The sequence below is a fragment of the Labeo rohita genome, chromosome 23, assembly GCF_022985175.1.
Source record: "Labeo rohita strain BAU-BD-2019 chromosome 23, IGBB_LRoh.1.0, whole genome shotgun sequence".
In the NCBI taxonomy this organism is placed as follows: Eukaryota; Metazoa; Chordata; class Actinopteri; order Cypriniformes; family Cyprinidae; genus Labeo; species Labeo rohita.
This window is the reverse complement of record NC_066891.1, coordinates 28,155,479-28,182,262: the sequence shown is the minus strand read 5'-3', so window position 1 is coordinate 28,182,262 and position 26,784 is coordinate 28,155,479. Positions and strand designations below refer to the sequence as shown.

Here is a 26,784-nt window from a genome sequence, read left to right as displayed (position 1 = left end):
TCAAATAGAGCAAAGGGTCAGGGTCGTCTGATGGACGTCCGAAGGTTGGAAATGTTAATTTCAGATGGTCGCTTCTAACAATCGCCGTAGCGGGAAGAGGGGTATATGCTGTTACTGAGGTAGAGGGAGGTAATGAAGAGAGAGAAGTAGTGTCAGGTAGTGATGGTACATTTTTCTTAAGCAGATCCACAAATTTATTCTCTTGCATTTTACACTGGTTTAACATTTCAGTCTGGAACTTTTGAAAATCTGTGCAAAGACTGGCAGTTTGGACGTTGCATTGGTGAAGTTTTTTTGTTAGCTGATCATGGGTTTTTTGAAAGTTTTGTTGTATGGTTTTAAGGTCCTGTTGAACTTCCAGCTGCAGCTGATCCACCATGAAGCGTACTTCAGCGACAAAGGTAGATTCCATTCTTTGAAGTTCACTTGAAATCATGAGTTTAATTGCTTTGGTTAGTTGATCAGTTTCAGCCTCGTCCTGTTTTTTGTTCGTAGCTAAAAATTTAAGAACTTGCTGCTGGTTGTTGGCAAGGTGGGTAACTTGATTACAGTGCTGAGAAGAAGTTGCTTTCACCTCTTGGGTAAGTTCACAAACTGCTTTTTCTTGGTTCTTAATGAAATCCATCAGTGTTTCCCAGTTACCTTGAATTTGTGAAGTAAGGTGTTGTATTTCTCTCCCAGGAGTTGGAAGTACACCGGGCAAGTCCTGCTGTGTAACCGAAGAGGGAGTGGTGAGGTCCGTTGATGTGCATAGCTGCATGGGGCCTGGTCCCTGTTGCCAGGTAAGGGTTTGCACTGGAGTGCTACCAGCAAGTGCTGAAGCAAACTGCACATGGGGTCATGGATAGATGGTGCTGGACGGCGTGTGAATGTATGGAACATTTGGACCATGAGGTGAAGGAGGTCCAGGGGTAAACTGGGGAAGTGGGCAAGTGGCCAGATTGGAGTTGCCACATCAGGAACTTCAATATCCACACAAGTGGATGCAGGGGATGGTGATCGTGTTGTGGACATGTTTGGATAATGTCTGTGTAATGTGTGTAAATGTAGTGTGTCAGTAGCTGTGGGGACACAATGAAAAAAAAACAAAAAAAAACACAAAATACAATGTTGTACTAGCATTCAATTTCACCCACAAACACAAATTCACAATTGTTACTTTGCAGTTAACCCCCTGAATTACCACAGTGCTGTTTTCCAAACAGTACAAATGACAGAGATTACTATATACACTTCACTTCAACACTTTTTCCCCAAAACTGACGTCACAGTTTGATCACAATTCTGTGTTTTGTTTTCACAAGCTTCAAAGTTCACCAGTTAACAATTACAACCACAGATAAAAGTTTCAAGTGTAACCATTTGTAATAATAAAAAAAAAAAACCTCACATTTTTCTTTATAGATTCAAGTCCCTGTTCAGGCACCACTTATGTAGCGGTGGCTGGCGCTAAGAAAATTTCTATCAATATATTAACAAAATGACTGTTAACTATATATACAAAAATTAGACAAATTAACAATAGTTCGGGCGCCAGACAAGGTAAATCCTGTCAAATGTGATTTTTTTTTTTTCTTACCCAGAATAGCTCTTTAAGCCACCGGTACAAAAAAAAATAATTTGAATGAAATTCCCACACAAACATACGTTCAGTTTCAAAGATGTATTTAAAAAAAAAAAAAAAAAAGAAGAAAAAGAGAAAACTTTTACATTCTGTGTCTTTAGGTTTAAATGCAACTTTTCACAATTTCACAGTGATATTTTCAACAATTAGTATGGAGTTAAACAAAAACCGTTCTTTTGTTCACATTCAAATTTCACATTTTCAACAAAGTTCAAAAAACAAACAAACAAAAATAGTCTTTTCACTTTTTCTGTAGTCCATAAAAGAAAACAATGAAACTTGAAAAATGAAAGACGGTGCCTCTGAGGTGGTAGAATCACGGGTGCGTGAAAAAACCTCAGCCGATTCAACACTCCCTTACGATCCCGCTTGCCTTCATCAGCATCAGAGACTCGTTTCGCTCTGCAGCCGGTGTTCAGAGGTGCAGCACGCACACCAAAATGATCGCTCAGCAACCCGGGCCTAAAATGATCCACTCGACCCAAACACAGCGAGGTCTCCACCATGCGGCAACAGCGTTTGTTTTCAATTCAGGTAACCTGCATCGCTTTGCTCAATCCTGCCGCTCTCTTGTGCAGCTCCATCTTAAATACTCCTCCACTTCCGGATAATTTACTACTCCTTCCGCTCGGCCATAATGCATTAAAAAATATCCTTGTTTTTTTCCAATCACATTATATATTTTTTTTAATTCTGCCACAAGGCACACTTCCAATTTCAGGTCAGATATAGTGACTTATGAAGGTGTTATGGACCCCCGGCATGCATGACAGGCAAACCTCATATCACCTATAGCAGGGATTCCCAAACTTTTGTCAGGCGACGCCCTTTGGCATAAAATATGCAGTGGAGATACCCCCTGAGATTTTTATTTAATATTTAATATTCATGGCTTGTTCATGTCAGTTAATGGTCACATCACAATTAATTAATTAACATGTTACAAATGTAACATTTTTTAAGATTAAATTAATTGACCTTAACAAGTTCATAAAATCTATCAAGGCATATTAACTGTAAACTATCGCTTCTGGTCAAAATATCCATAAAATATCACTTCCTCAAAGTGAAAAAGTCACTTTTCTCCAAATCTGTTCCCATCAAGAAACAAACTCCTCTATGTCATGGGTGAGCTGAGGGTGAGTGAATGTTCAGCCAACTTATATTTCTGTGTGAACTGTTTCTTTAATTAAACAAATTCTGAGAAGTTGTTGCAAGTAGCAGGAGTAAACTCTGCATGATAAATAACTACTGGACTATTCAAACAAGTCAAGATATATTACAAAATACAGGCTCTTTCCCTACAGCAATGACAGGAGTGATACTAAATGTTACTGGACATGTGTAAACTTGTAAACCCACCCCGTTTTAAAGATTTCCAGAACACCTGTTTTACTAAATATTTGGGGGCAACTGAATAAGATCAGAATATCAGTTCTAATATAATAATTACAAGAGAAAAGTCCACACAGCAATTAATAATCTGTCATCATTTATTCACCCATAATACCTTCTTTCTTCTGTGGAACACAAAATTAGAATGGTTTCTTCTTTGTGTTCCACAGAAGATAGTCACACATGCTTAAAACAACATGGTGGTGTTAGAATTTAGGCGAGTCATATATTTATTTTGGTTACCATAAAACATTGCCAAACTCTTGTCACAGTGTTTCGCAATATAAGACATGCGATAAAACTTCGAAATATAAAACAATAGGAAAATTTACCTGCGGAGGTGTAAGAGATGCTGATAGACTGATTGTGCTCTTTTCTTCAGAAGTTCGTACCTTCAACACATCCTGGTGAGACTATTTTCCACAGTTAAATAAAAACAACTGGTTTATGGTAAATGCATAGCAGATTTTGAATATATGGAATTGTTTTTTTCTAAAAAAAAAAAATATAAAATAGTAAAAGGTAAAAATAGTGATTAGCCAGAAACCTGTGGTGCAAGTAATATAAATTATGAATAAAAAGAATATAAATATTTTTTTTTTCATCGAAATCTATAACACTTTCCTTAAAGCTACAAACAAACATACAGTATTTGCATAAAGTAAAACTGTTTAAACCAGTTCATAGTTCCTTTTGTTTTTTCTATGAATAGTTGGCGTTTCAGTTTCTGCTTTGCATATTAAGGGTTTGCTCTTCAGAAGCCCTTCCCTTTACCACACCACATCACATCACATCACATCACCTTCTCACAATGATACTGCATCATTTTTTCCCCCACGTTCAGGTGCTATTGGTTTATCCACTTTAGTCTTGCAAAGCTTGTTAGCTTTCCATGCCTGACTGACACTGACCTGTGACACTGCCTGTGAAATGACTTTTTCCTTCTGTGGAAAAATGGGTGTGAATGACAAAAACTTCTTTTAAGGCAGCTTGAACAAAGAAACAGAAAAATGTCTTCACTTCTAGGTTGTAATTTGATACAGAATGTCCTGATAATTTTAACTCCCCCATGTCATCCAAGATATGTATGTTTTTCTCTTTTCAGTCAAAAAGAAATTAAGGTTTTTAAGGAAAACATTGTAGGTTTTCTCACCATATAGTGGACTTCAATGGGAGCCAAACTGTAGTTTCAGTGCAGCTTCGAGGGCGCTACATGATTCCTAGCAGAAGAGTAATCGTCTTATCTAGCGAAATATGTATATACTTTTTTTGCACTAGGTCTGCGATGCGTGTCTTCAAGCATTGCGTAATCATGTTGGAAAGGTCAACTCTGTAGTACTACAGACATCACACTATTACAGTAGATTCAGACTCAGATAATATTGTCATCTAATATAAATAAACTATAGAATCGAACAATGAATACAGCAACTACTGTAGTGACCAGTACCATACTATAATTTCTTTTTTTTTTTTTTTTAATGTGTATCAATATCCACTGGTGGGGATCAAATAAGGACTGCTAAGGTAAAATGTATAAATAATAGACTTATTTAGACTCCCAGTTAGCGTGTGCTAACTTGCCAAGCTTGTTCTGTGCTCAGGAATCATGCAATGATCTATAAAGCTGGCAGCCAAGCACAGCGATACCACACTCTGATAAGGCAGATAGGTATGTCTTCAGTTGGAATATTTCTCATCATTTATTATTCAGTGTGGTTGCCAAACAATATAATGACTTGTTACCTTGTTTCTTATTAAACATCTCCTGTAGGCAACAAATGCAAGGAGTAATGACATGAGAATACAAATTTATATAAGAGGCAGAGGTTGCGTTAAACTTTCACATTGTCTGTCATTTTGATGGACAGGGTCATAAAAATTCTGTCATAATCTATAATTACCTGTCATTTTAATTTTCATATTCTAACTATAACAGCACATTTAATTGGTTTTATTATCATTCACATTTTCATTTTTTAATCATGAACCTACATGACGGCATAGGCTTATGCATTTAGTTTGATGAAAACATGTTTCATGTTCAACACCACACGGTGTATGGTGAAGGCAAATAAAAACAAAATATGCTATGGCTGGGTAAGCAAAAATAAATCAGTTTCTCAATTTTAATATATTCTCATTTCTATGAACCAATATAGATTCTTAAAGGAGAACTCCACTTCCAGAACAACAATTTACAAATAATGTACTCACCCCCTTGTCATCCAAGACGTTCATGTCTTTCTGTCTTCAGTCGTGAAGAAATTATGGTTTTTGAGGAAAACATTTCAGCATTTTTCTCCATATAATAGACTTCATTGGTGCCACAATTTTGAACTTCCAAAATGTAGTTTAAATGCAGCTTCAAAGGGCTCTAAATGATCCCAGCCGAGGAAGAAGGGTCTTATGTAGCAAAATGATCAGGCATTTTTTTTTTTTTTTTAAATATAAATTTGTATACTTTTTAAGCACAAAAGCTTGTGGTTCCACAGGTTCTGGGATGCACGTCCACGATGCTACGATTAGTGATGGGTCGTTCTTGAACGATTTGTTCATTTTGAATGAATCTTTAATGTGACTCAGGAAGAACGAGTCGTCTCGGGGAGTGATTGTTCAGTCGTGCATGAGCAACATCTTATTAGGTTCTGTACTGGAATTAGTTCACCTGTTTCAAGTCTTCGGGTTTTCGAGTCGTTCGTTCATCTTATGGGGCTGTCACGTGATGAACGAACAACTCAAACCCGGAAACTTGTCAGATAAGAGGCGAGGTGAACTAATCATAGACTAAAGACCCAGGTAAACAATGAATTAATGTTTTCTGTTTCTTATAGCATTATAGTTTTGTCTTGTTTGTAGTGTGATCAACGTTTGTGTAAGCAGTAGATGTGTTAGGGAAGTAACACGTAACATTTTAATTATATTTTGCGAAAATAAATGAAATGACTCGAAAAAAAGATTTGTTCATTTTGCTGAACGAGACCCAAAGGTCCGAGTCAGTAAAATGATCCGAACTTCCCATCACTACTACAAATCACATCTAAGTTCATCGTCTGTGTACTCCGGCTAAAAAAGGTAGAGAATGGCGAAAAACTCATCTTATTTTCTCCTACAACTTCAGAATCGTCCGACATCGTTGTACCTTTTTGTTTGTAAACAGAGTTTGACTTGCACTTTCTTAGTCTTTGCGCGTTTGCTTTGTAAACACTGGGTCAGTAGTTCCACCTACGTTCTGTGTGACCTTTCGATGTGATTCAATAGTATGTAGCGTCGTGGACGCGCATCCCAGAGCCTGTGCTACACAAGCTTTTGTGCTTAAAAAGTAAACTTTTTTTTTTTTTTTTTCCCGAAAGAAATTACAGACCGTTTCACTAGATAAGGCCCTTCTTCCTCGGCTGTAATTGTTTAGAGCCCTTTGAAGCTGCATTTAAATTACGTTTTGGAAGTTCAACATCGGGGCACCAATGAAGTCCATTATGGAGAAAAATCCTGAAATGTTTTCCTCAAAAACCATGATTTCTTCACGACTGAAGACAGAAAGACATGAACGTCTTGGATGACAAGGGGGTGAGTACATTATTTGTAAATTGTTGTTCTGGAAGTGGACTTCTCTTTTAAGGCTTATTTTGCGCCGTTTACCATCCTTTTGATGGATTGCGTCAAGGAGTTGTTAAAAACTGCTATTATACTCACTCTATGAATGAATCGCGTTTGTGCCAAACTCTTACAAAGAAAACAAAAACAAACACTCTTCTTTGATCCATGAACATTTCTCTCAGTTAATATACGCATTTTCACAGTCTGAAGTGTCTATCATAGCAAATCAACACACGCTGTTGTGAATAATTAGGCAAAGCCTAATGAACTCTCATATATATTCTCAGATGCCTGTTCGCGTGGCGTCACACCCACAGAGGCCGCTCCCACAATAGCTGATTGACATGAGCGTCTTACCTCAGATCAGCTGTAACAGTTATGTACATAAACAGTTATGTATAAATGATTTAATAATACATAAAGACCTCAATGTCATTGTCATTGAAGGTCTGTGCATCAGAAAAGATGGCAGAGAATGGCGTTTTTACTTAAAAAATAAAAGTACTGTTGAAAGTTATTATTGCAGAACTGGTCATTGTTATTAGTGGCTGTTTCTTTATAATTGGTAGTATATTGTAAGTATTATTCTTATTTACTACTCATTTGAACCCTTTTAACATTTCTGTAAAATACTATTATTACAAACAATATTATTTATTATGCTTTTTACACTATTACTATTCATAATGTGACGGAATGAACGAGGTGGAAGCAAATGCAGGTGAAACACAAATGTTTTATTAAGACAAATGGTGAACACAAACTCCGTGGTGACGATGATGAATTCCGTGGGTGAAGATGGGATCTCTCGGCTGGGTGGCGCAGGGGCTAGATGGCTGGTGGTGATGAGGTGAAAATCTCCCGTGACGAAATACACATCCAGACAACGATCGACGACGAGAATAAACAATCCAATGAAGACACGCAGACAAACCAACACGACAGTCCAACATCCGGTACAACTATCAGACGGGGAAGGAGAGAATGAGGTGAGTATATGTAGCAGACGGTGATGAGAGACACCTGGTGCGGGGACTGATTGGCAGCTGACTCCAATGAGCATGACGTAGACACCAAATCACGAGACCTGAGAACACAGCCGATCCATGCACCGTGACAGTACCCCCTCTCCTAGGAACGTCCCCTGACGTTCCCAGCCTCCTGTACCTGTTGATTGAAATCATCAATAAGAGAGTGATCCAGAATGTCTCTAGCAGGTACCCAACTTCTCTCCTCCGGACCGTAACCTTCCCAGTCCACCAAGTACTGGAATCCGCGTCCCCTCCGCCTAGAGTCCAGAATACGGTTGACCGAATAGGTTGGTTCCCCGTCTACGAGCCGCGGCGGTGGGGGAACCGGGACAAGCGGATTAATACGAGCAAAAAATACAGGTTTGATCTTTGACACATGGAACACGGGATGAATCCTCCTGTACGCTGGAGGGAGATTAAGGCGGACTGCCACCGGACTAATGATCTTGGTGACAGAAAACGGGCCAATGAATTTGGGAGCGAGTTTATTCGAAACGGATCGGAGAGGAATGTTCTTAGTAGAAAGCCACACTTTGGAACCGACGACGTATACGGGAGGCCTCGACCGGTGGCGATCGGCTTTGGCCTTGGTGCGCGCTCCCACCTGGACCAGAGTCTCACGGGCTCTGGACCATGTGCGACGGCACCTCTGGACGAAGGCGTGAGCAGAGGGGACCGCGACTTCGGATTCCAGACTTGGAAAAATTGGTGGCTGGTATCCTACACTACATTCAAATGGGGAAAGGCCCGTGGCAGATACTGGTAAGGAATTGTGTGCGTACTCCACCATCGACAGCTGCTGACTCCAGGAGGAAGGATTTCGAGCGACCATACATCGTAGTGTTCTCTCCAAATCTTGGTTGGCTCTCTCAGTTTGCCCATTGCTTTGGGGATGGAACCCCGAAGAGAGACTAACAGTGGCCCCCAGAAGTCTACAAAATTCTCGCCAAAATTTGGACACAAACTGGGGTCCTCTGTCAGAGACCACGTCTGTCGGGAGGCCATGTAACCGAAAGACGTGATCAATGACTGCTACCGCTGTCTCCTTGGCTGAAGGTAATTTGGGCAAGGGGATGAAATGAACCGCCTTCGAGAACCGGTCCACCACGGTCAAAACTACCGTGTTACCCTGAGAGGGTGGGAGGGCGGTAACAAAATCTAGCGCAATGTGGGACCAGGGTCTCGAAGGGATTGGCAGCGGTTGTAAGAGCCCATCTGGAGGTCTGTTAGAAGTCTTACCAATGGCACAAACTGAGCAAGCCAAAACAAAACTGCGAACATCACGAGCCATGAGTGGCCACCAAAATCCTTGCTTGACCAAATGTAAGGTGCGACTTACCCCTGGATGACATGCTACATTGGAACAATGACCCCACTGGATAACTTCGGACCGAAGACCTTCTGGCACAAACAAACGGTTAGGTGGGCAACCGGCCGGAGGCGTTACCCCATGTAAGGCTGTCCTAACCTTCGATTCGACCTCCCAACTGAGGGTAGAGACAATAAGTGTCTCAGAAAAAATACTCTCGGGAGTGGACGGGCGATCGGAGCGGTCAAAAATTCGAGATAAAGAATCGGGTTTGACATTTTTGGAACCCGGGCGGTACGAAAGAGTAAAATCAAAACGTCCGAAAAAAAGTGCCCACCTAGCCTGCCTCGAGTTTAGTCTTTTGGCGGTTCTGATGTATTCTAGGTTCTTATGATCGGTCCAAACCATAAAGGGTACCCCCGATCCCTCCAACCAGTGGCGCCACTCCTCCAGTGCTAGCTTGACTGCCAACAGCTCTCTGTTACCAATATCATAATTAGACTCTGCTGACGACAAACGATGAGAGAAAAACGCGCAGGGATGCATCTTGTCGTCCGAGGGTGAGCGCTGGGAAAGCACCGCACCTACCCCCACCTCTGACGCGTCGACCTCTACCACGAACTGACGTGACGGATCAGGGGTAACAAGGATGGGGGCCGAAACAAAGCGGCGCTTGAGGTTGGCAAACGCAGCCTCAGCTGCGTCTGACCACCTGAACGCCATTCTGGGAGAGGTCAAGGCAGTCAGAGGCGCGGCTAGTTGGCTGTAATTGCGAATAAAACGCCGGTAAAAATTGGCGAAACCCAGAAACCTCTGTAGGGCCTTACGGGAATCTGGACTTGGCCAATCTACCACAGCCTTGATCTTCTCGGGATCCATGCGCATGCCCTCGGCCGACACAATGTACCCTAGAAAAGGAACAGACTGTGCATGAAAGTCGCATTTCTCCGCCTTGACAAAAAGCCCATTCTCTAGCAGCCTCTGAAGCACTCGTCTGACGTGTTGAACATGTTCCTGGAGAGAAGAAGAAAAAATCAATATGTCGTCCAGGTAGACATATATGAACTGATCGACCATATCTCTCAACACATCATTAACGAGTGCCTGAAAGACACCTGGGGAGTTGGACAAGCCGAAGGGCATGACCAAGTACTCAAAGTGCCCCCTGGGGGTATTAAAGGCGGTCTTCCATTCATCTCCCCTCCTGATGCGAACCAAATGATAAGCGTTTCTTAAGTCCAATTTAGTGAAGATCGATGCTCCCTGCAACCTCTCGAAGGCTGAAGATATCAACGGCAAGGGGTAGGTGTTCTTTACCGTGATATTATTCAGCCCTCGGTAATCAATACAAGGTCGCAGAGATCCATCCTTCTTCCCCACAAAAAAGAACCCCACCCCCGCTGGAGAAGAGGAGGGTCGAATGAACCCGGCTGCTAGAGAATCAGAAATATATTTCTCCATAGCCTCTCTCTCAGGAATAGAAAGTGAGTATAACTTGCCCTTAGGCGGAGACGTACCTGGCAGTAATTCTATAGCACAGTCATAGGGACGATGAGGAGGGAGAGAAGCAGCCCGAGACTTACTGAACACTTCCTTCAGGTCGAGGTACTCCGCGGGCACGTTACACAGATCCGCCGCCTTCTCCTGCAACACAAACTCAGACACAGACGGACAGGCAGACACAAGACAAGACTCATGACACTTAATGCTCCACTCAGACACCGATCTCAGCTGCCAATCAATCCGGGGGTTGTGTTTGATGAGCCAGGGATGTCCTAAAACAACGGGTGCGTGAGGTGAGTCCAGGATGTAGAAGGAGATGCTCTCACAGTGGTTACCAGATACCGTGAGAGTGATGGGTTCCGTGATGGTGGTGATGGTGGGAAGCGTCTGACCATTAAGTGCGTGGACTGCAATAGAAGTGGTAAGGGGGAGGAGGGGAACATGATTGTGATGAGCAAATGAAAAATCCATAAAGTTACCTTCAGCCCCTGAATCCAATAGTGCAGTGCAGTGCAGGTCCAGACGTTGCCATCTAAGCCTGACCGGGAGGAGCGTGGAGGTAGATCTGGACGAGGACTTGATAGCGGAGACCCCACCCGACAGTAGCCCCATTTTTACTGCTGGGCTGACCCTTTTACCGGGCAGCTAAAGGCGAAATGCCCCGCCGCCCCGCAGTACAGGCAAAGGCCGTGAGATCTCCGCCTCTCCCTCTCCTCCCGAGTCAACCGAGCTCGACCCACCTGCATGGGCTCGTGATCCTGGAACGGGCCGACCGCGTCGTTGCCACTGGCTCGAGCTGGAGGTCCCTCCCCAGGGGGAAGCCGAGCGGGTAAAAACCGCCGCTCGGCTCGGGAGAGTCGAGCGTCTACCCGCAGTGCCAGATCGATGAGGCCGTTGAGATCTGCGGGTAGATCCAGGGCGTAGATCTCATGTTGGATGCGGTCAGCCAGCCCATGCAGGAACATGTCCCACTGCGCCTCCTCGTTCCATCGGCACTCCGCCGCCAGGGTGCGAAACTCGATGGAAAAGTCTGAGACGGATCTCTCCCCCTGTTTGAGATCCGTCAATCGCCGCGCGGTCGAACACCCGCTTCATCTCGGCGGAGAGCGCCGAGAACGAGGCGCAACACGGATCTTGGTTCTCCCATACCGCCGTGCCCCACAGTGCCGCCTTCCCCGTTAGCAGGGTGAGCGCGAATGCCACCTTGCTTTCCTCACTAGGAAACGTGCGCGGCTGTAAGGAAAAGTGCATGGAGCATCTAGTGAGGAAAGCCCGGCAGAAGTTCGGCTCACCGCTGTAAAGCTCCGGTGGGGGAAGGCGGGGCTCGAGCGCCTGGGCCGCCCCGGATGGTTCAGGACGAGTGGGCGGCATGGGTGGTGGGGTTGGCGCAGTGGGGAGTTGCCCGAGTTGCATCCGCTGGGTGAGCTCGGATACCTGCGCCACAAGAGCTCGGATCGCTGTTCCCGTATCCGCCGAGCTCTTCTCCTGGGCCTCCAGCCGAGAGATGCAGGAACGTAAAACCTCCTCGTCTGGGGTGGGGTGGGGTGGAGCCTGCTGCTTCCATGATGTGGTCTGATAGTTCTGTGACGGAATGAACGAGGTGGAAGCAAATGCAGGTGAAACACAAATGTTTTATTAAGACAAATGGTGAACACAAACTCCGTGGTGACGATGATGAATTCCGTGGGTGAAGATGGGATCTCTCGGCTGGGTGGCGCAGGGGCTAGATGGCTGGTGGTGATGAGGTGAAAATCTCCCATGACGAAATACACATCCAGACAACGATCGACGACGAGAATAAACAATCCAATGAAGACACGCAGACAAACCAACACGACAGTCCAACATCCGGTACAACTATCAGACGGGGAAGGAGAGAATGAGGTGAGTATATGTAGCAGACGGTGATGAGAGACACCTGGTGCGCGGACTGATTGGCAGCTGACTCCAATGAGCATGACGTAGACACCAAATCACGAGACCTGAGAACACAGCCGATCCATGCACCAATCATCATGGTCAAGATCTCATCTATTATATAAATTAACAAGTTTAATTTCACCGGAATATCTTTATTTATATAGCCTATATGACGCACACGCACAGGATGGTGGGAAATCGAAGGCAGCGAAGGATACATCTATGCTGCCTTAAAAATTCGATCAGAGGGTGCCGGAGACAGGAAGTGAAGCAGAATTTGGATTCGGACGTGCCTTAATGCCTTCCTGCCTCTAAAATGCTGCCTTCGGCGGCTTTTCAGACACAGCCAATCTCTCAGAGCAGCTCGTCACTCCACAGAGAGAAGAGAGGGGCGGGGGAGCAGATCTCATTTGCGGTTGAAATATGATCGGCGCATCCGTGCACCACTGTAAAAATATAGATTAATCATTGTTAAAGATTCAAAGTTACTCTTCAAATTGGGTATTTTTTTACTTCTGTAGGCTCTGTCCGTCAGAGACGCGTCTCTATGTGAAATGATAAACTTTCGTGCAGACGCAGCAGTGGCCCGATTGGGCCAGTGACAGATTCATCAACTGTCCTGAGCGTCTTTTACGCTGGCTAACGCAACCTCTGGTTTGAATGGTCTCTATCTGGCTCAAATAATACATATTAAACGTATCGCTCTCTGGATAAGTTCAGCTCAGTACCACATTTGGAAGTATTTATTGTAATATTTATGTGGAAAATAATGTGGAACCGTGTTTATTTGTAGCTACAGAGTGTGGCAAAACTAACACTGGCATACACAAAACTAGAAAATACGACGCTTTAAACCATACTTGTACTCTTCTTAGACAACATACATCATTTTACACATCTTAAACCAATAAATACAAATATTTACTTACTAGATTTGTAGAATAAGAAAATGTCCAAACTTTGTGGAGAAGCTCACCAACATCGGTGACAAATGTATGCACAAGATCTCACAATAAGTGATGTTGAGAATTTGAAATTGTTACTGAATTGACTCAAATACTCTAGTGCTGCATTTCCCAAAAGCATCATAAGCCCAGTGGTGGCAATGGGGATACAATGTACTAAGGCTTATGATGCTTTTGGGAAATGCACCCCAGTTCAGTCAAGCTTACAAACTTACAAAGCTTACAAACTTACAAACTCAACTAACTTAAAACGTTAAGTTGAATGAACAAATTTAGAAACTGTAAGTTGTGTCAGCTTAAAACAAAAAATTATTTAAACAACTGAACTACAAATAATAGCTATAGTGTAGCATTATTGGGCCCTATCTATTGATATAGATTCATTCTTTTTGTGAACTTGTTTTCTTTGATTTAGGACTGATTTTGTCTTTCTATTTGCATCTGATTAATCGTAGGCCTCATTTTTCTGAAAGTAAGTACCTTGTTTTTGACTAAAAAAAAAACATTTTTTATGAATAACTCACAATATGAGATAAAAAATGATAAAAAAAAAGCACTGTTTATCACACTAGTGTGCTTTAATGTTTAATCAGGAAGTTTGCTTTTAAATGCCTTTATTTTGTACAAAGTTGCAAAAATGACCGGATTCCAAACAATTTCTTATTAATCTGTCATTATGCTATATTATCACCAAATATTGGATTCAATCTTTTTGTCAACTTGTTGTCTTTCATTTAGGACTGGTTTTGTGTTTCTATTTGCATCTGATTAATTGTAAGCCTCATTTATCTGAATGTAGGCACCTCATTTTTTGAGTGAAAAAAAAAATGTTCTCATTCTCAAAAATCTAATTTTTACAATATGAGAAAAAAAAATTATGAAGAATTTGCACTTTTTATCACACTAGTGTGCTTTAATATTTAATCAAATGCTTTTATTTTCTAAGTCAAACTTGTCAAAAATGGCCAGCCATTGAAACTGAATGGGGAAGATCACAAAAAACAGGACCTTTATATTGAAATGATTTTATTTTCTGAAAAGAGGCACAAAGTGACACTTATGCTGTTCCTGTTAAATCTGACCATGGTGACATACAAGAAACAACACTTTAAGATTATTTACACTATAACATTTCTTTGAACAACAAACCAAAACTGTTATTTTAGTTCCTGCCCACCGTCATTTGAATATGCCCTCCTCTCTCTCTCTCTCTCTCATGTCATATGAGCAGCCTGGGTTACTGTAAGAGACAGAGCAAAGCTCAGTCTCAGTCGAGCTGGACTGCGTGGCAATCTGCTTCAACATGAGGACCCTTCCTGTCAGCTTTCTCCTGCTGCTGGTGAGTTAAAGCTCTGTGTGATGTGATACACTAGAGCCACCTGCACTGTCTCATGTTTCTCTGCTCATATTTCTAGACAACAGACGTTATGTTGCAGGAAATAAGTCTGTCACACTGTATTAAGCCAGCTTTATGAACAATGGGTTACAGAAGCTTTAGTTTCCATAGAATGATTAGCTCTTAATTAGTTCTGTAGAATTGGATTTATATTACAGCCACTGGCGGTGTGAATGAAAGTGACTTTCATTCCTGTATGTCCTTCAGAATATGACGCAGGAACATTAGTATGCACTTTAAGAATTGTTTGCATTGTAAGCACATGCCTTAAGGCACCTGTTTGCTCCATATATACTTTTTGTTAGCAAACATAATTAATAATTATGTGAATTCAGTCAAACTGGCCATAATTATTGCATATAGTACTCATTACAATCTGCACAGAGCTTAATTTTTCAAGGTTTTGACATGTCATTAAAGGAATCTGTGATGTGGTTTGCAAACGTATATGTCCTTAAGCGCTCATAGAAACAGACACATCACAGAAAGCTTGATTTATTACTGTGAATGCTGGCCAGAAATTCACATCATGTTTTCAGAAAACGCCTAGATACATTATTCATTTGGCAGTGGTCCTAAACTTTTGAAGCAGCAACTGATTAGCTTTTGACCTTATCAACCAACACTGACAAATGTTACATTTTTATAGGACACTTTGTAACTTGTTTTCAGCAGATAGACTGCAGATATGTAGTGGCCTGTCAGTGTAGATTATAACCTCTGTGGTATCTGTTTTGGCCTTTTGTCTTGGCCGTGGAAGCATGGCAGCGGGCTTTGTTTGAACACACTTCAATCCAAAATATGTTTGTTTGGATTTTATTCGATAAACTCAGCAACAGAATTATATTAAAGCTAGGATACAAATTATAACAAACGAAAAAGAAGGAATTTTATGAAAAAACAGAACATTTAAAGTGGTCAGAAAATTAAATCTGTCCCACTCCCTTACTGCTGTCCAATTTTCCACGCCCTTCTGACGCTTACAAATTTCTTTCTTAATTAACAAATTGAACTAAACAAGACACAAATAAATAATATTTAAACACAAATAAAATAAAACACTTTCATAAATGGCTGCAACAGTATCATCCCTTGATCAGAATGTGAATATGGTTTAATAGTTAATCATACTAAATTACAATGTGGAAAAACAAAAGAGTCAAAGTTAAATCATAGATAATATGCCTGCCAGACTAAATGTGGGGACTTTCATCTAACTGATTATTACAATAACTGAAAATGAACTTATCTGCCTTGTCAAAAGTGTTCTACATTTTAAATTTAAAACCATCTTCACTGTAATAAATAAATAAATAAATATAAATAAAAGTAAATAACAGTACATTATTGAAGCTTACAAGAAAATACATTTTTATGTCTTTTTACTTCAAAATTCACATTTAAGTCAGCGGCAATAGCCTCGTGGGCAATGTGCCGACATATACTGTTGTTGCGCTTCGGGCGTCCCGGGTTTCTGTCCCGACTCATCCCTCTCTCTCTCTCTCCTGCTTCACTTCCTGTCCATACTTAACTATCCTATCATGATAAAATTGAAAATTCAAAAAAATAAATCTTTAAAAAAAAAAAAAAAAAAATCACATTTAATTAATGTGTCACTTGCCGTTTCTTTTTTGTTGTTTTTGTTTTGTTTTTAATTTACTAGTAATTTTAGAGTGCAAATTAGAGGTAAATCCTACTTATTGCCATAAAAACATTCACATTCTAGGCGAAGAAGGTAGTTCAGGGTTTGCCTGAGGCTTTCAAACCTGCGAATGTTTGGGTGACAAGCCACATTTTTAGCTACAGTGCTGAAGTAAACTACCTCTCTCCTAAGAATCACACTGATGTGTCTCCTGCATGTTAAACAGTGGTACAATGAATAGAAATACATTTAGAAAAATCTTGTTGTAGCAAAGCTGACAAATCATAATTTGTGGCATTACAAATGTAGTTTAATACAAAATTGAAGTGTCAAATTTCACTCCAAATTAAGCGAGAGAGAGAGAGAGAGAGAGAGAGAGAGAGAGAAATAAAAAGAGAACTTATATTTTGCATAAAGAAAATGAAGCCTGTTTTTTTTGATCATTTTAAGCGATAGTTTACCTGAAAATGAAAATTGTCATATTGTCAAAACTCATTTACTCACCCTCAAGTTGTCCAAACCTCTATGAGTTTTTTAACTGTACTAGGTTATTTGTTTATTTATTTATTTTCAGTTTACATTAAATTCAGTGCTATTTCTCATAAGCTTCTCTATGATTTGGACGTGTTATAGCCAGATTCACGCATTGACTTAACATTTGTAACATAGCTAATACTGCCTCTTTTTAAACTCAGTCTGTCTGGAGTGTGTGCGTATGGGCTGACAGCGGGAGGATACGACAGAAGCGTGCATGGATCATTGATTCGTTTACTATTGAGGAAGAACACTCTGGTTTATTTCCATATGCAATAGGCAAGGTGAGCGGCATCACAAGAGTCACCACTTTCTTGTGCTCATACAATTCGATTCAGTTTATTCAATAGAGTTTTTCACATTACATAAGTTTAAGTTCTGGATTTCAGTGTGTATGTTGTTTGTGTTTCAGGTTGAACTCGAAAGAACTTATATAGTTCATTTAAAATTACACGGTCAGGGTGTGGATAAAGAACCGAAAGGTGTTCTCAGCATTACAGATACAGGTGATGTTTTAGTACATAAAAAGATGGACTATGAAGAAGGCCCTAAAATTCTCAGAGTAAGTACTTAAAGTAAGTACTTAAAGAAAATCCACTGCATAACAGCATTGAAATTCATTCAAATACACTGCAAGAATGGTATATTGGTATATATTTTATAGCCTACTGTATATTGATATTCACTGGATTCAATTGTAGTTGACATTTGAAGCAAGAAATAAATCCAATAATGAAGTGGATACAAAACTTGGGCTTGAGATCAAAATATTGGACATAAATGACAACGCACCACAATTTCAAAATACAGTCTATGAACAGACTGTGGACGAGTCACATCCTGAAGGTAATCCATTATAGTTTGCACTTCACTATTTCATTCACAAAATTAAACACAAAATGACATTCTGTCATTATTTACTCACCCTCTTGTCATTGCAATTCACAGTGTTATTATTTTTTTCCTCACAGCATGAAAGTACACACTTTTTAATTACTGGAATTATTACACATTACACAGGTTTTTGCTATACTGTCATTACTATTAAAGAGATTGTGCAGTTTTTCACTTTGGCAGCCCCTAGTTAGTATAAACTGTAGTTGAACAGCAAGGGGTTTGAAACAAGCAGCGGTATTCTATGTGTTGACATAATTTCAACTGAAACAGGAAGACGGGGGTGGGAGACATATCCAGCAGTCCTGCCCCCTTTTTTAAACAGCCAATGTTTTGTTTATTTCACAGTTTGTGCCAGAGACTTTGAGCTCGGTAAAGCTGCATTTGACAGCATATGATAGTCACAATCTCATCTATATCGCGATAAAACATAGCATTCTGTGTAGAATTCAAATGGGTCCAATATGTTTTGTGGTCTATTGTGGTCTATTTATAGTTAAGGGGGCAGGACGCTTCGGATTCTAGAGAGCATTTGATTGGATAGAAAGTTTGATGAGAAGCTGAAGTGCAGGGTGATGTCATCAAAATCATTGATCCATATTGGCGAAAGTTAGAGACTGTACATTTTAAATGCTTATATTTTGTAAATGTGAATTTGGACATTGTTTTGAAACACACTTATAGATAACCTTAAAAGAAGTGCACTTCCAAAACAAAGATTCACATATGATGTACTCACCCCCCGTGTCATCCAAGATGTTCATGTCTTCCTTTCTTCAGTCGTAAAAGAATTATGTTTTTTGAGAAAAACATTTCAGCATTTTTTCTCCATATAATGGACTGATATGGTGCCCCGAGTTTGAACTTCCAAAATTCAGTTTAAATGCGGCTTCAAACGATCCTGAATGCAGTTGTAAACAATCCCAGCCGAGGAAGAAGGGTCTTATCTAGTGAAATGATCAGTTATTTTCATTAAAAAAATACTATTTATATACTTTTTAATATCAAACGCTCGTCTTGTCTTACTCTGTCTGGACTGTTTTTGTTCTGGTTCATGACAGTTAGGGTGTGTTGAAAAACTCCCATCTCATGTTCTCCCTAAACTTTAAAATCGTCCTATATCGCTGTTTTACCTTTTTTGTTAAGGGTATTTGATCTTCTTTGCATGTTCACTTTGCAAAGACTGGGTTGGTACTTCTGCAGCAATGTAGGATGATTTTGAAATTATTTTTGAAGTTAAGGGAAAAAATATGTTTAGAATTTTTTGACATACCCTAACTGTCTTGAGCCAGAATACACAGAGTTCAGAAAGAGAAAGACAAGATGAGCGTTTGAGATTAAAAAGTATTTAAATTGAATATTTTTTAATGAAAATAACTGGTCGTTTCACTAGATAAGACCTTTAATCCTCAGCTGGGATCGTTTACAACCATATTTGGGATTGTTTGAAGCCGCATTTAAACTGCATTTTGGAAGTTCTTTTCTTTATGAATGAAGAAAGAAAGACATGGAAATCTTGGATGACTAGGGGGTGAGTAGATCTCTTGAATCTTTGTTTTGGAAGTGGACTTCTCCTTTAAGGCTAACATGTTCATACTGAAAGCTAAACAATTTCAATTTCGATTTCATGGGCACTTTAAAAAATATTCTATAGTCCACAGGAAAAATAACAGCATACAGGTTTGAAAGAACATTAGGGTGAATAAATAATGATGGACATGTAATTATTGGGTGAAGTATTAACACTTAGGTTTTTTCATATTTTCTAGGCAAAGAAGTACTGACAGTATTGGCTATTGATAAGGATGATTCAACAACGAACAATGGAACATTTGATTTCACAATCAAGTCTGTCACACCAAAAACAGATGTTGAATTTTACATTCAGCAGCAAAAAGAATCGGGCACAATTTATTTTAACGGGTGTTTGGACTATGAGGTATGAACTTACTTTCTTTCATCGGGATTAATGCACTATTTTTGTACCTTTGATACATCTGTTATTACGTTCAGACTACATGTATTGCTTTTCGTGCTTTATAAATGTTTCTCAATTCCTATTCAATAAATGTTCTGCTAAATTAATGTTTTCCAGAAAGCTCAGAAATACACAATCCTTGTTGAAGCAAAGGACAAAGGGGAAAAGAGACAGCTCTCAAGTACGAGTACAGTGATATTCAATATTGCCGATAATAACAACAATCTTCCAAAGTTCTCTGGTAAAACTGTAAGTTTCAAGTTTTTATGCTTATAATCTTCTTGATTATTGTTTTTAATGCCAAGTTAGACATATTGTCCTATAAAACCTAATGAAATATTTGACTTATGTTTCAGGGACCAGGAAAGGTCAAGGAGAGAGAAACTGGGGTTGAAGTTTTGCGACTGCAAGTAACAGACAAAGACCTCCGTGGTTCAAAAGCTTGGAAAGCCAAATACACAATTTACGGAGATAAAAAGGAGATCTTTAAAATAGAAACACACCCTGTTACGAATGACGGGATTTTAACAGTTGTTAAGGTAGGCAGATGGTTGATGTTTTCTTGCGGGAGCCAACCTACCTAAAGCTTGAGTTAGTATTGCTGGTTATGATGCTGTAGAATCAGTGTTTACACAGAAATGTATCTCTAATCTCTCCTTTTTTTGGCTCATTTCAGCCAACAGACTACGAGGAGCAAACACATCACGATCTGTCCATCAGTGTGCAGAATGAAATTCCTTACTTTTCCTGTAAGAGTAAAAAGAGAGTAAAAAAAGAGCTTGACCAAATACCCCAAACCTCTGACACTGACACAAGTGTCCGCTATGACACCATGAATGTGACAATTTATGTTGAAGATGTCAATGACCCTCCGGTGTTTATTCCTCCTGTTAAACATGTTGTGGTAACAGAGAACATAGATGTAGGAACAAGTCTTACGACCTTCACTGCTAAAGACACGGATAGAAGACACATAAACACATTTAAGTAAGAGAGCTAATATTACCGTATACGTTTCACATATAATAACAAAGGTGAATTCATGTGGTATTGCTTTGAATCTCAGATTTGTTAAAGGTGAAGATATTGATGGATGGATAACTATTGATGCACAGACCGGAAAAGTATCCACATCTAAAATTCTGGATAGAGAGTCGCCATTTGTGATAAACGGCACCTATATAGCAACCGTACATGCTGTGGATGATGGTACGACATATATAAATATTCTCATAATACACTGTGTATACACACCTACAAAGTGTAGGTTTAAGGCAATTTTTGATCAACAGATAAGTATACTGAACCAAAACCTTTAAAGACAAGTAATTTCCTGACAGTTAAAAGTATTTTATAGCCTATTGAATCATACTCAGACTTAATGCTATCAACAATGAAACCACTCGGGAGAGAACTACCAGGTGACTTATTTAAAAGAGGACAATGGTACAAAAGGAATACCAAATGATTGTTTAAGTGTGAAAACATCCAAAATGTTCTGTTGTTGCTAGAGGAGGAGTACAGTGAGAAGTGCCTCATACCCACAGTGACGTTCAGTGATAGTAAAGCTTTTATATAGGGATGTATAAGTGCTGAAGGTGTGAGGGAGTTGTGCTTTATCAATGCTGTCATTAATTCACACACCACTGTGTGATGTAATACAAAAACCTAAAACTGAAGATGCTACCCTCCCCTCATTCCTTGCATTATTGGGCATATTTCAGTATGACAATGAAGATATTCATTCTCCCAAGGTAAAAATCCTTCAGTGGGCATGCATTTCACTCAATCTTAACACTCTTGGTCATCCTCCAGGACAGATATGGCAATTTGTCATGAACTTGTACACTCAGTGCCAAGGGTGTACTCATTTCTGCAATCCTTCACTTAAACTAAATTGGCTTGTTTACTTATTTTACAGAAAATATTGGCATATATTTTTATTTATTTTTTTTTTTTTTTATAAAGTATATGTTTAATACATTTAAATTTTGCAATCTTTCCAGGAATTATATTAGTGATCATTAAGAAAATACATCTTTTATATTTATTCAGAAGGGATGTACTCATTTATGCTGTGCACTGTACAGCAAACAAAACTCTTAATATCTTTCAAAAAATTCATACACTAACCTTCAACCTCAAGATTCATGATCATGTTTCCTCTATGTCTCTGATCTGCAGGTGTTCCTCCGCTGACAGGCACCGGAACTCTAGTGATTCACCTGAATGATCAAAATGATAATGTGCCAAAATTGGAGGTAGACATTGTCAGCATTTGCCTAGATAAAGAACCCACAATGGTCAACATCACAGCCGTAGACCTGGACCTTCCTCCATATGGATCGCCTTTCTACTATGAGCTTTTGGGAGATGTTAAGGACAAATGGAGGGTTGAACCAGCCCATGGTAATGCCACCATCTGCTTCACTCAGTCCAGACCACCCAACAGTATCTCTCGCTGAATATCATATTTCACTTGGAAAACACATCACAGAAGTAAAATGGTTTATGAACACTGTTTTATCACCTCCTTAGCAGCCAAAAGTTTTGAATAATTAAGAAACATTTTTTTTTTTTTTTTTAGCATATCAGCATTTTAGAATGATTTCTGAAGGATCATGCTGACACTGAAGACGGGAGTGATGATGCTGAAAAATTCAGCTTTGATCACAGAAATAAATTACATTTGAACATATATTCACATAGAAAACAGTTATTTTAAATTGTGATAATATTTCATAACTGAACTGTTTTTTACTCTGTTATTGATCAAATAAATAAATACTAACTCTCATTTTAGCTTTCTTTTTCTCCAAAAGGCACAACAGTGAATCTTGTAAAAGAGAACAGCGTGTATTCAGGTCATCACCTCCTCCAGATCAAAATATCAGACCAGCAGGCATTATACTCCATCCAGAACCTGACAGTCATTGTGTGTGACTGCTCTGTCACTCCCAACTGCCAGGACAGGATGGTCTCGAAGGTTCGAATAGGGCCTGGTGCCGCCTTGATGGTTGTTATTGCAATTCTCGTTCTTACAGGTGAGATGGTGATTTCCAATGTCTGGATGACATTAAGTGTAGTAATAGACGATGAAAGATTTAACAAACTGTTTCACAATACTGAAAACCCATCCTTCTGTACAAGTGAATCCAACCATTAAAGGTGCGGCAAAACAAAAAACACTTGCCATGGAAACCTGTAGAAACCTGTTTTTGAATGCCACATGCTTTTGTTATTGTTTTAAATGTTGTTTATTTAGTTCTCTGTAAATACTATAGATTTTGTTACAAGGCACTTAGAATGTTGTTTGTTTGTTCTGAACAAAGTTAAACATTGCATCACTTGCTCACCAGTGGATACTCTGCAGTGAATGGGTGCTGTCAAAATGTGAAGTGAAGCTGTGTGTTTGAAAGAAACAAATCTATCATAAAGACGTTTTTATCTGTAAACAATTGCTTCCAGCTAAAATATGAGTCTTTAATCAATAATATAATCCATAATAAAAGGCTTGTCTGAATCAGGAGAGAAATATGCACAGGCAAAATGTGGCCAGTGGAGCTGATAACTTCGTTTAAAAAGAAATACTGCCTTTTTATATTCCAGCAATGCTTTTAGTGAGTCTACTGATCTCCTGCAAAGCGGAGAAAAAAATGATTGCATTGGATGATGGCTTTGGTGATCTCATGACAACAAACACAGAATATCCAGGAACAGACTGCATGGTAATTTCATCACACAAACCTACAATAACAGTTTTTCAGTAATGTTTTTTTAATGAATTTGTGCATTTTATTCAGTTTTAGGTAACACTTTACAACAAGGTTTTATGTCAACATTAGTTCAAGTAATAACATTAGCTCAAGAAATTACCATTAGTTCATGCAATAACATGAAAGAACAATGCACACAGCATTTGTTAACTTAATATTAATTTTAAGAATTACATATATTTTGACACACACACATACTGTATTTGTGTCAAATGCTGAAATTAATTATTGTAATATAACAAATACAACATTACAATATGTTTAAAAATTTTAAAATGCTGTAAACATTTTTGTGCATGGTTATGGTACCTAATTCATTAACTAATCATAATGAACCAAACTGTTTTGTAAAGTGTAAACCAAAGTGCAACTCATATTTATATCAAGCAGCCTTAAATTACTTTTAATTTAAATTATGATGTTTTCATAAAGGTTCGTTCCAGTACCAGCAATGACAAAACTGATTCTTTCAACCTAAAAAAAACGAATACATATTCAAGTATAAATTCAAGCCAGAAGGTCACAAAGCAAACCGTGAGTAACAATAAAATACTTCATGTTTTCTGACAGTTGGGGTAAATTAGAGCATTCTGGAAAATAATATTTTGCTGTCAAACCAAGTTCAAATATTTATTATTAATATCTTCTATAATGTTTCTGGAAATAGCCTGTATAATAAAATTGAAATTCTGCATCATGTTTGCTACAGGAGACCTTTTCTTAAAATGATAATTTTTCTTCATAATATCCAGGTGATGCATAAAAAACAGCAGGAAGTTTCACAGGTCCCATCATCAGTCTACAACAACCAGGGATTCAAACGCTCGATGTATACGGTGAGTATTAACAGCCACCGCAAGATTTCAAAGTGCTGGTCATTTTCTTTGTGCTGTGATGGACTGTTTCTGATATGTACTGTATGTTTTTCAGAGTTCCACAAGACGTTCATACAGAGGAAATTTTCAGGTAAGAATAAAGTGACAGTAATAATAATATGCAAACTTTAGCTCAGCTCAGCCTTTCTCACATCATCATCTGTGCTTTTTTTCAAACCAGCGATCGAGTATGAGATCAAGTTTTAGAAGCAACTATTCCTCCAACACTAATGCATCTTATCTGGGTGAACACCTCGCCACTCTCATCAGCCAGGTGATTTTATCAGTGAACATTACGACTCTACTCATATTTTTTTCACAACTGCATTTCATAACTATAATTTGTGAATTTTGAGAGTTATAACAGCTAACAGGGTTTATTTTTATACTTTTATCTGAACATTTAGGGAACATTCACTGTAAAAAAAAAAAAAAAAAAAAAAAAAAAGTGGTTTCAACTTTAAAAAAGTAAGTGTTCATGCTGCCTTAAAATTGTAAGTTTAGTCAACATGAAATGTTAAGTTGTACTATATGAAAACATGGATATTTGAGTTGAGTAAACTTAAAATTATAACTGTGCATTCACACCAGATGCGAATGAAGCGTTAAGCGCAATTTGATTTGCATGTTAAGTCAATGTAAAGACGCGATAGACATCCTGTGGCATGAATGACACTACGCGAATTGAGCGTTTTGGGCGTTTGACGCGCATAATGTGTGATTCGCACGAGCTGAAAAATCTGAACTTTGGCGAATATTTGCGCCACGTTGACCAATCAGGAACTTGCTTTAGTAGTTACGTGATTACGACGTAGCGAGCGGAGACAGATGGACAGGCGCTCTGCAGGTGGAATAGAGCGCCTGTAGTTGGTGTCCTGGAGGTAAATCCTCCCACAGACACGGGACAAAGGGTCATCAAACTGGGACCGGCTCAGTTGGACGTACCGCTGAAAGCAGCCGTCATCCAGGCGCAGCTCCTGGAGGAGTTGGTGAAACTCACCAAGCTGGGTGCACCTCTGAAGGATCTGATGGACCCAGACACTGCGCCGAACGAGTCTACACCATTTTTCAGCCTTCCATAGCACATAAAGTACAGCTACCCTCTCAACAAAATCCATGTCAGCAATTTCGCAATGGGACTGGAGCCACCTGACAGAAGCCTCCCATGACACGAATGTTGTGTTTCTCGCGCAAATGAAGCGAGTAAACTCAAAATGTTGAAGTGTCCAATAACGCGTGACTAGCACAATTTAACGCACCATTAGGCAGCACAAACACTTACTTTTTTTAAGTTGACACAACTTTATTTTTTTTACAGTGTTCGATTTGATAACTTTCCAAACATTATGGGAATCTTACTTTTAAATGTGCTCTAAAAGTAATGAAACAAGTAATAACAGAATCAAAGTTCTGAGAATGTTCCTGGTTCCTGGTTAGTGGAGTAAACATTTAGAACTTATAGATCAACTTTTTTTTTTTAGATAATGATAAATACATTTGCTCAAGTGTGTTCAAAGTATGGTGAATAATTTTCATGGTGCTTTTGTTTTTTTCCTTTTTCTCTTCAGAAACTAGCTATCCAAATGCGTGATGAGGAGCATGGTGTTTATATACCGCACTGTTACGCAGATGAGGGAGAACCTATTGCCACTGGTGAACTGGATGCAATATCTATTGCAGAGGATGATTTTCATCCAGACATGCTTAGAAATCTGGATAGCAAGTTTAATCAGTTAGCAATAATTTCCAGACCTGACCTGATGAGAAGGTGACAATTATCTCAGGAAGTGTAGCCGTTTTATATATAAATATATTTTTGGGACAAAATGCAACAATTTTTTGATAGTTCTACAGTATCAAAGAGGATAAATATAACTACATTTGCATTTCCTGAATGCAAAAGTCACCAGTGCTTGAAAAGGGATAGTGTTAAGTGTTATTGTTTTAGGTGAGCTCAGTTTTTGGGTTTTATGTAGTTCTATGTATTTTTTGTGTTTTCATGTGGAATAATTTGCAGACTTTTAATACAAAAAAAGTATGGTGGTGATAAAATATTGAATAAAACGTCCTCTAAGAGTACATGGTTTGATGGTGATAATAGGGTTTTTAGTTGCTGATAAGCGTAATTTGAAGAGAATGTCTATTTTGAATGTGTTATGCACAATTCTGTGACATATCTGGGTCTGTTGTTCCCCTGGGCGTGACATTTGTCAGCTAGGAAACTGCTCTGTTGTTGCAGATGCTTTTAAACCTTTAATGCAAAAATGTAAAACTGTGACTGCTTTTTAGTATTATTTGTACACTGGCGTATGGGGATTGATGAATGTTTAATAAAACAGTGTTTA

General features: G+C 39.3%; 1 protein-coding gene across 1 annotated transcript; it reads left to right on the top strand.

The window, feature by feature from the left end:
- The first annotated feature begins 542 nt into the window (after positions 1-542).
- Positions 543-26,784, top strand: LOC127155220 (cadherin-like protein 26). The gene is made up of 19 exons (XM_051097314.1): positions 543-581; positions 682-782; positions 14,576-14,683; positions 17,078-17,200; positions 17,329-17,478; positions 17,618-17,762; positions 19,580-19,749; positions 19,906-20,037; positions 20,145-20,327; positions 20,465-20,775; positions 20,855-20,997; positions 21,973-22,197; positions 22,611-22,832; positions 23,398-23,516; positions 23,997-24,098; positions 24,317-24,400; positions 24,495-24,530; positions 24,621-24,713; positions 26,008-26,784. Exons 3-19 carry the CDS (start codon positions 14,648-14,650, stop codon positions 26,209-26,211), a joined length of 2,478 nt encoding a protein of 825 aa, XP_050953271.1. The 5' UTR covers positions 543-581; positions 682-782; positions 14,576-14,647; the 3' UTR covers positions 26,212-26,784.